At 48.8% G+C, this 9,683-nt stretch overlaps 1 protein-coding gene across 1 annotated transcript in view; it reads right to left on the reverse strand.

Annotated features, from left to right (window-relative positions):
* The window catches only part of DACT1 (dishevelled binding antagonist of beta catenin 1), a 15,881-nt gene extending 8,841 nt beyond the window's left edge, over positions 1–7,040 (reverse strand). The window contains exon 1 of the mRNA XM_009638900.2: positions 6,963–7,040. Coding sequence (XP_009637195.1) covers positions 6,963–7,040 — 78 coding nt within the window. The remainder of the gene's footprint in view (positions 1–6,962) is intronic.
* Positions 7,041–9,683: the final 2,643 nt, after the last annotated feature.

Raw genomic sequence — 9,683 nt, forward strand, 5'->3', positions numbered from 1 at the left:
CCGGGCCTGGAGGGCTGTGGGAAGGTGGGGTACGCGGGCCTGCTGACCACTGACCCCACCAGAAAGAATCATAGAATCGCTTTGGTTGGAAAAGACCTCCAAGATCATCAAGCCCAACCATTAGCCTAACCCTGCCATCCCACCACTAAACCCTGGCCCTAAGCACCTCATCTAGCCTTCTTTTAAATACCTCCAGGGATGGGGGCTCGACCACCTCCCTGGGCAGCCCGTTCCAGAGCCTGACAACCCTTTCTGTGACAAAATGTTTCCTAATGTTTAACCTAAACCTGCCCTGGCACAACTTCAGACCATTTCCCTTCGTCCCATCGCCCGTTACCAGGGAGCAGAGGCCGACACACACCCCTGGCTCCCCCCTCCTGTCAGGCAGTTGTAGAGGGCGATAAGGGCTAGCGTTCAAGGTGCGGCCTCACCAGCACCGAGTACAGGGGCACCATCACTTCCCTACTCCTGCTGGCCATGCTATTCCTGATACAAGCCAGGATGCTTGTATCCTCCAGCGATGACCTCTGGAGCCACACACGGCGCAGTCAGGGGCCACCGGCAGCACGTTGTGGTGTGGTGTTGCTCACACAGCCCGACACGTCCAAAGCGGGACCGTTACCGACGCATCTGGGGCCAAACCATCCTGGCATGGAGGCGTGAGGGTGTAAGGAAAAAAAAAAGGTGGGAACCAGAGGACGATATGGCAGACCTTGCACCAGGATGCTGACCATGGCGTAGGCACGAGGATCGCAGCACCAGCGCGGTGTTGCTTCAAAGCCCCTTCGAGTCGACTAGCCGAAAAAGCCATAAGGAAGTGAACTCCCTAGCAGCATGTAGACTCATTGCAGTGAGGGGTCTGCAGTTAGGTTTTCTATGGGAATGCGGCGGAAAGAAGCAGGGGGGGAAATGCAGATGCCAAAGAAAAGAAAGAAAAATGTTAGCATCGAAATAGGGCAAAAACTGCGTTCCAGACATGTTTGGGAGGGGGTGGAGAACGGAAGAGGAAGAAGAAGAAAGCATTGAGGGAGCCCTTCACAATATGGGGTTTGTTTGGAAAGATGTGAGCCCGCCAGAGAGCAGCTCTCACGAACGTTACGAGCATGATGAAATGCTCCTTCCTGCTCTCCCTCTGTTCCTCAGAAGATTATGAGGAATCTTCCGAGAATTTCATCTTCTTCTCCCCACTCCTGTGCAGTTTGCAGTAGACAACGTTTTGCGGTGGTGAGCCGTACACCTGCTTCATCCGTTGTAGGTGTTGGTCCTTGTTCTGAGAGCCTGCAGCTGATACAGATCATTACTCCACAGTCTTTTTAAACCAAAGTTAAGTGCTTTCTAAAAAGGAGATCCATTTTCCTCCTGCAGCTTACAGCCAGCCCTCGGTCCCTCCCAAATGCTGGCCCAAACATAGGTGAGGCCACGCGCATCAGCTCAGAGGATGGTCAAAGCTCCATTTCTTTTTGCTTTTGATCTCATCCCAGAGCTGGTTCACCACACAGCCCTGTCAGCACAGTGCACCTATGTTAATATTTTCGTTTGCATTACAAGTGCCTTTTTGAACCAACTCCCTAGATCGTTCTGGTTTCCCATGCTGCGATTCACCTTGCAGGGGGTTTTGAGAACAAATGAGCTGAGCTGCTCTGGGGCCAAACAGAAGCAGAAGAAGGGAGCACGCCTAAAGCGCCAGCCGCCACTGGATGTTCATTAATGGACCTTCGGGCTGCAGGACGAGAACACAGCTAGCCCAAAGAAGCACCCGTGAAATACATACAGCGTGTGCGGCTGGTCCTCAGTACAGCCACGCTGCTCCGCACATCCATGCCGGAGGGGCTGCCCAAGCTGCTGCGGTAGACGTAGGTGCATGTGCCAGCAAAGCGGGGGGAGTGAGGCGACACAAGCAGCCAGAGGAGACCAGGCCACTTCTTTGGGGAGCAATATCACTCCTGCCAGATTCAAGAGACCATGAAATTGCAGCCACGGAGAGAACTGACAAACACTGAAAGGACAAGGGATGTCCCAGGGGCAAAGGACCGACTGAGGTTGCTAAGCAAAACTGGAAGTGAAAACCAAGCCCCATACTGGACCACCGCCTCTCTACTCATTTTATGTATCTGGGCCTATAAAAGGCCCAGAGGTAGGTTCAGCCTCTGCCCCACAACCCATAGGCCACCACTGCTCACCTAAAAACCTGCTCCATGGCTTCCTCTCCTGCGTGGAGCTTGGCACGCAGCACCCTCCGAGCGTGTTTATGCTGAAAGCTGTGTTGCAATGCAGAGTTACTTTCCCAAGCGGGTACCAGAAGCTGTCCAGATATGGAAGCAGAGAGCGCCCATATTTTCCTTCACCCTTCTTAGCCAGATTTCGCATGCAGCTCTGTGCCTTGTATGCATTTGGACACAAAGCCTCACACAATATTTATGCAAAGCTATTTCAACTATTTCTGCGCTGTTGTGCACTGTGCAATGTAGACCTTGCTTCAACAATAAATTACAGTGCTAAACAAAATCTGTCTTAATGTTCAGGTTTATTTATTTTGCCGCTTATCGTTTAGTAGATTTCGGTCCGATTCCTCCCCTCCCAAGTCACCTCTTCCACTCTGAAGAGTGTAAGATGCTGCGAGTCTCCTGTACTCCCTGCTGATATTTCTGTGTTCATCCTTTGCAGTGCATCGGTTCCAGGAAGGAAAAGAAACACAAGAACTGCCAAAACAGTCAACTGCCTACATCACGTGGAGAGGAGAACGCAGCTTCGACTGAACAACACTTGCTGTGCAGCTAGGGAAGGGGAATCTGAAAGAAAAGAAGCCCAGGTTTCACCCCCTAGATGAAGGAATAATAAATAACGTGCCAGAGAAGCAGTGGGAATGGGGAGGCTGTACAGCATGGGAGGAGATGTGCAAGTGAGCAGCCAGCAAGAAATGTCAAATTATGTGAGTAATAGAAGGAAAACAAGATGTGACCTAAGACACCAAGACTGAGGGAAGGTCCGCAAAAGAGCATTCAAGAACTAGGATGAGGCTCAGCAGAGCGTAGGTCATGGAGACAAGGGGAGGGAGAGCATGGAAAGGCAGGGTTTGAAGGCAGCAGAAAGACCAAAGAGAATGAGCACAAAATACAGTCCCTTTAATTTACTTGGGAAGACACCGTGGAGAAAACAACAAAATAAAGTGTCTGTAAGCAGCAAGACAAAAATTCCAGCCATGGGTGGTGGAATATAGATGAAAGACAGGACCAGAAGAGGACAATAAGGTGAGAAGATGGAGAAAAGGCTGCCTTTGCTAGGTATTGTCCTCAAGTAAAGCAGGTATTTTAAGCACAGAAGGAACAAGAGACTAAGGCTGGTTTCTCCCCTCTCAGTTACACCGCAGTCGATCATCCCAGTGAAAAACTAGTCTGAGATAAGAGGGAGGCCCCAGTCCCCAGATTAGCTCTGACTGGACAACCTTTGGAGGCCTCTATCTCAGGAAACCAAACATCTCAAAACTCTTACAAGGGCTAAGTAATAGGACTCCTCACATGAAAAAAATATCTGCGAGTCCGAAACTCTCTTCCATTCCTCTCCTGGCTTGTGGCAACAGCTAAAGGAATCGCTCCTTTGTAACATTGCTATTCCTTCACTGGGGCGATCAGCTGAAATTCTCCAAAACCAAATAATCCCAGATTGCCCATCCTAAACTCGAACATAGAAACTGCAAGGAGGGAGGCAGTGAGTTATCTGCAGGGAAGGAGAAGAGACGATGATCGAGGAGCTCTGTTGCTAGGATGTTATGAGAGGTGTAATTCTGTCTGGTACAGAGGCGGTTATGAAATGGCTCATCTTTTATGATTAACCTGGCTCGTCTCTTATGATTACATTATTAGGTAGTAGAAATGCCGTGTTCCCTTTGCGTTTCAGACGTAGGGAATAAAGCGATGGTCTCTGCCCCACGGAGCTTACAAGACGAGAAGCAGCAGGTGGGGAATATAAAAGGAGCCCTGAGAAGTTAGTGGTTGGCATGATGGGCAGTGAATCCAAAACACACAGGGCAAGGGGCGAGAGTTCCTGATCCCCCCATCTCACCATTCATTTCCTTCCCACTGGGAGCAAACCCCTGCATCCCAATGCATACGTTTGTCTTTCCCTCTTCCACCCCTGCTGATCATTAAATTCAGTTTAGATGAAATGAAGCCAATTAACACTTTTCCTAGGTTCATTTCTGACCAGTCACACTAAAACGAGTGCAGGAAATGGCAGAAATTAAGAGGAACATTGCAATTCCCTGTTTGTACAATGAAAGCAATTGCTTTCCTCGCTTACTGTAACACAGCCCTTCGGAGGCAGGGTGATACGTTATCTGGAAACATCCACTTGGGGACTATGCTGAAGACCCACAGCTGTCACTACGCCTCTGATACTTTATTTTAATCTATTCTAACGTTAATTTTCTAAGCATTTCTTAATTGCATTGGATAATATAACAGGGTATAAATCTTATCAGCGAATCAGACTGACTTCAGTTTGTGTTATCATATTACCATGGTTACATTATTATTACAAGTGAACCTTGCGCTTGTTACTAACCACAAACAGTTCTAGCAAATAACCTCAACTGAAGCAAAATATCCTGGCGGTGTTTCCATTTTTTGTCAAACCAACCCGGTATCTCGGGGTGATAGATAACTGTGGCCTACCTGTGATGCATTTACTCTTCTCAGACTCCTTCAGCCTACATTTATTTCCTTGCCTTTGCGCAGCGTTGAAACATCTCCATGCTGTCAACAAGACGCAGAAGCCAAATTCCTTAAGCATGGAATAGGATCTTTACCAGAAAGTCAGGCTATTCAGATGATGAGCACTACCCCAGCCTGTCAAAACATTCCCACGCTTGTATTGTTGTGGCAAAACCTGCTAGTGACTGCTACATTGGGAACCACCGGCAGCTGGATTAGGTCCCTCAAGGGTCTGGTTTCTCCTTAGTCTAATCCAATCTGACTGTGGTCTCCCATCAGAAGACACAGTCCAGCTTTCCCTCATCCCCAGTGCCACTGGTTGTGTGTCAGGTGAAGGGACAGACATTTCCTATGCGTCACTGCAATGATTTGACTCCCCCCATCTGATGTACGAGAGGGAAACGCACACTGGAACCGGGGAGGACAGCAATGCTGCCCCTTTCCCGGCCGCTGACTGTCAGTTTGGACATTTCCTACATTTGGGTATTCCTCTGCTGCAGGTTATTGTCCCACCAGGTGTGCAGGGACCATGGCGAGAAAACAGACCGCTATCCGGATCTGAGTTAAAAAAAAACCCCTTGCCTTCTTTCCTTTTTGGTAACCCAGATATTCCAGCGATCCACTTTTAAGCGTGAGCAGTTGCACTGGCACGACTGAGAAGGCAGAGCTGTACAGGAATGACGAGACAAGAGTAGGAGACCCTCCAGCAAAATGCTCCATCCAGGGGGAATGTGGAAGGAAGGATGGACTGTTTGCAAAACAAGAAGTCACCCAGGAGGCCGTGGAAGAGGATGCAGAAGGCAGCTGCTTGTGGGGAAGCGACATTAGAGCTTCTCCAGACATTCCTGTCAGACTATGAGCCATGCAAAGATATTCATTTCCTTTTTGCAGGCAGCAGCCCATCTGTTGAGTCAGGAAGAGGACTGATTTTGAATCACCCATTGCTGCCTCAGATGGGGTGGTGCTCCCCAAGGCCATGAAAGACCCACTTCTGCTTAGCGAAGGAGCCAGAGCAGTGCAGAACCGCCGGAGAGCTGGAGAGGTTCCGCAGTGCTGCTCCAGCAATGCCTCCTGCCTGAATCAGGTGTCAAACTGGCAAAGAAAATGCAAAACTTGCTTCTAGTCTGTAGATTAGGGAAGGCATATGAGAGAATTGGATGGGAAGGGTGGAAAGCCAGGCAAGATCAGCTCCGTTTTTACCTCTGTTTTACGGATAAGAGAGGGTCTGATAAGGACAGCGTGGGGAGGGGGAACATGAAGTTAAACAAACCAGCATCGCTCATGATGGTCGCAGCTGACAAGAAGCAGAGCTTGACGCTACCCCCCTCGTTGTTCACTATAAAGAAACTTTACCAGCATTTTAGCAAAGCACCTAATACATCATGTCTCAATGCTAGCTGGTGGGGACTGCATTCCCTCCGCAGGCTCATGGACACTGTTCAAATGAAGTCAGAGCTGGACTGCTCCAAGTAACACTTTCTTTCTAACTTGTTTTTTAATTTCTCCCTCATCACAAGCAGATTATGTCAGTTGAGTTCTGCTGCAATTACTTTTTATTCATCCTTACAATATCACATCTGATGTTCTTGTGCTTTGACTCCTTTTCTTCTCCTGGCCCGGGTTTCATACTTATATTTAAAAATGCCTAACCTTTGGTGACATGGACATCTGCTTAGTTTAATGCCTTCTTGCTCCCATGCTGCCAGTGTTCATCTCAGCACATCAGGCTGGGAACAGCCCTCACCAGCGTGGCCTTTGCAGAAGAGTATCTATTAAGCTGTGAATAATCAGCCACCGGGAGTGGAAGAACAGAAATGACGGGCTAAAAGTACACTTGAGATTTAGACACCCTGGGAAAAATTCCCAAACTGGAACAGCCTGAGGAGGAGAAAGCTTCTCCATCATAAGATGTCTTTGACAAAAGGTTAGGCATAGATATGTCAGGATTGATAAAGACTCTTCCAGGGACAGCAATGCACTAAGCATGAGCTCATGCTCTCCAGGCCCCACATTAACGTCGGCTCCAATGGCAGCCAGGCTGGTAAAGCAAGTCCATGCAAAGGCCAGACCCAGCCCTGCCGCTGGCTGCCTTCCCTTCTCCTCTCCCTCTGCCTTCAGCACTCTGTCTGCCCTAGAGAAGCACACATCCTTGCTTACCAGGAAAGGGAGTCCCACCAGACCTGTGCTTGGCTACTCAGAGATCTCTTCCCCCTGCTGTCACCAGCGCCTCTGACCTAGCCTTCAGAGACCTACCATGGCAGCTGCATCACTGCGCCTACCTCGCCACACGCCCATGAACTCCACATTCAACCCAGGACCAGAGAGGTTCATGCGTGAAGTAGTAAGCCCTTCCCAGGAGAAAGGACACGATTTGCAGTACAATTTGCATTCAGATGGCCTGCTGGCTGCAGTTGCGCTCTTTGGGTGGCCTTGGGACCCCTCACCTGAAGCAGCAACGCGATGGGAGCCTGGAGCTGGGCAGAAATGCCCACGGGAAGGCTTTCCAATCAAGCCTGCCTGCACACCGTGGGAAGCTGAGCAAGATCAATCTGCACTAGCAACACGTTTTAGTTCATACAAATCTGACAGCTACAGCAAGGACTTTTGCTCTTTTTGGGTTTTTTTTCCCCTCAGAAAACTCTAACCCTACAGCCTTTAGAGGAGTTTATTCGGTCTCAGCTGATGCTCACTTGGTCAAAGGCCCCTTCACATCAGCTCCATTGCTGATGAAAAATGAATCAGAAGCAACCTGCATGTATCTTGTTTGCACCAAACAACGCATTTTATGAGCTGGCTTTTAACCTTCTTTTGGATATGGGCAAGCTGAGGTGGGCTATATAACTCAACCAAGGTCACAAGAGGTCAGTGTCAGAGGCAGAAGAGATTTGGTGTACCATCCCCTGTCATCCGGGCTCTCCCTTTAAACCAGGAGATGTCACATGTGTAAAGGAAGAAGGCTCAGAAGATCTTGTGGTGGTATCAGTCTGCTGGGCAGTCCTCAGTGCATCACTGCACTCTCACTATCTCACGTTCTTTGCATCTAAGTACTTCATTTTGCAATTAAGAACTTAACCTAAAATGTCAAGCTTCATCTCCCCCCATTGTCTCTCTGCTGGTTTTCTGTACTCAGAGGGTTAACAGGACTGAGTCTCAGTTAGCGTATAACAACAAGTCAAGGAACCACTAAAAAAAAAACCCAACATAAATCTTTTTGCCTGAAATAATTCCCTTTCCACTGTGCTGGGGAGAACAAACACAGACCTCCTGCTGTTGCTCAAGGCACGTGCCTGGAGAAAGGGAGTTGTCACTGGCTCCAGGCTTCGCATCAGTGAGTCCCATAAAACTTGGAAGGTCAGGTGTGCAGTCATGGAGCCTGCGACATGTAAACAGCGGGATGTGAATTGGAACAGATAGGGCTCCGGAGGGACTTGCTCTCAGTCTCTGAGCCTTAACTTAAAACCTGAGCTGAGAAACTGCCCCACATGAAAGGCTGGCTTTGAATTCAGGTGCAAACTGACCTGAAACGGTACCCGAATCTCTCTTGGTTTCATTGTTCCACCATTTTTTGAGTGTCGGGTCTCTTATCAGTGTTGGCTTAAGAAGGAATATCACTTTTGATCTTCTTTAATGAAGGCTTTGTCCTGGAAGAACACATTTTCTATCAGCCAGGGCATCTGCAAACCTGCATTGAGAAAAGAATGGCATTTCAATTTCCGGAAATTATTGGCCCAAAACTTTAATCTGAATCTCACCACTGAACTGTCAATTCAGGGCACACTGCATCTTTGCGTAACCATTTGCTGTATTAGCATCAGATGTGCAGACAGGAAATTTTTTTTAGAAAAATAGCCTGCAAGAGCAAAGCAGCACCGGGGAAGTTATTTCATTTCAAAAGATGTTGGCATTGCAGATCAAAACCTTTCCCTCATATGGCACTGCTAGCCATGGGACAGCGCTGCCAGCCCTGTCCCGGGACCGAGCCAGCCGCCAGCCTGCCCGTCCCTCCGGACCTGGGAAGAGGACACAAGGGAGGGAGGGCTGCATCTGCTTTGTCCAGAGAAGGCCATTCCATTCCTGCAATTTTAACTTTGTCTTTCCTTTAAAAGGAAACCTGCTTTCTGGTAACCATTTTGGTGCCTCTGGGATAGGCTGAAATTGTTGCCCAGAACTGTTCCCGCTTTTCAGATGATTACCTCCAAGTGGCTCTCAGATTCCAACTGTTAGTCTCATGAATAATGTATTTCATTTCAAGCCTTTCATCTGTGCATAAGTTTTCCATCTATTTCCATCCTGGTCTGAGACACTCTTTTACCTGTAAAGCAGGGAAAGTTGCTATTTCCCCCACTTCTTGCTGGAGTCTCGTTTCTCTCAAACGCTGCTTGCCTGTTCCAGCTCTTGTGCCACCAAAACACTGCTTCAGGGGATGGGGTTCATATCCATCCTCTTGTTGCAGGCTGTTGGGGACGCCTCTTTTTTCAACAACATCTAGGCTGGCTGGAAAGTCCGCTGTCTGCAGCTAGTCTCTGTTCCCCACTCTTGGTGATGGATGAGCCAGCTGTGTTCCCCTGGTCACCCCCAAACCCACGTCACCCACGGGGAGCCAGCTCAGCTCACACTCACTGGCTCCTTTTAACCAAACTGACTTCAGGGGCTCTCACAAGGAGGAGAAGCTGCTTACAAGGAGCAGCACAGCAGCCACCAAAAGAGGACATTGGAAGGCTTGCAGTGTGCCTCTTCAGCTGGGCCAGCAAAACAACATCCCACTTCGACACGCTGGTATTACCGTGCTGCCTTGAGATTGCCAATGGAAACTGCAGGACAGCTGAACTTCTCCAGGAGTTGTGCCAGGGCATGTGTTAAATGTCCATAACTCGCCATCCTCTCTTCATAATCACCTGGTGGCCAGGGACGTGTAATTTAGATTATTTGGAATAGCAAAGAGAGCAAATTTAGAGGAACAAGCCTTCAAAGCAG

The sequence above is a fragment of the Egretta garzetta genome, unplaced genomic scaffold (assembly GCF_000687185.1).
Source record: "Egretta garzetta isolate BGI_Z169 unplaced genomic scaffold, ASM68718v1 scaffold485, whole genome shotgun sequence".
NCBI lineage: Eukaryota > Metazoa > Chordata > Aves > Pelecaniformes > Ardeidae > Egretta > Egretta garzetta.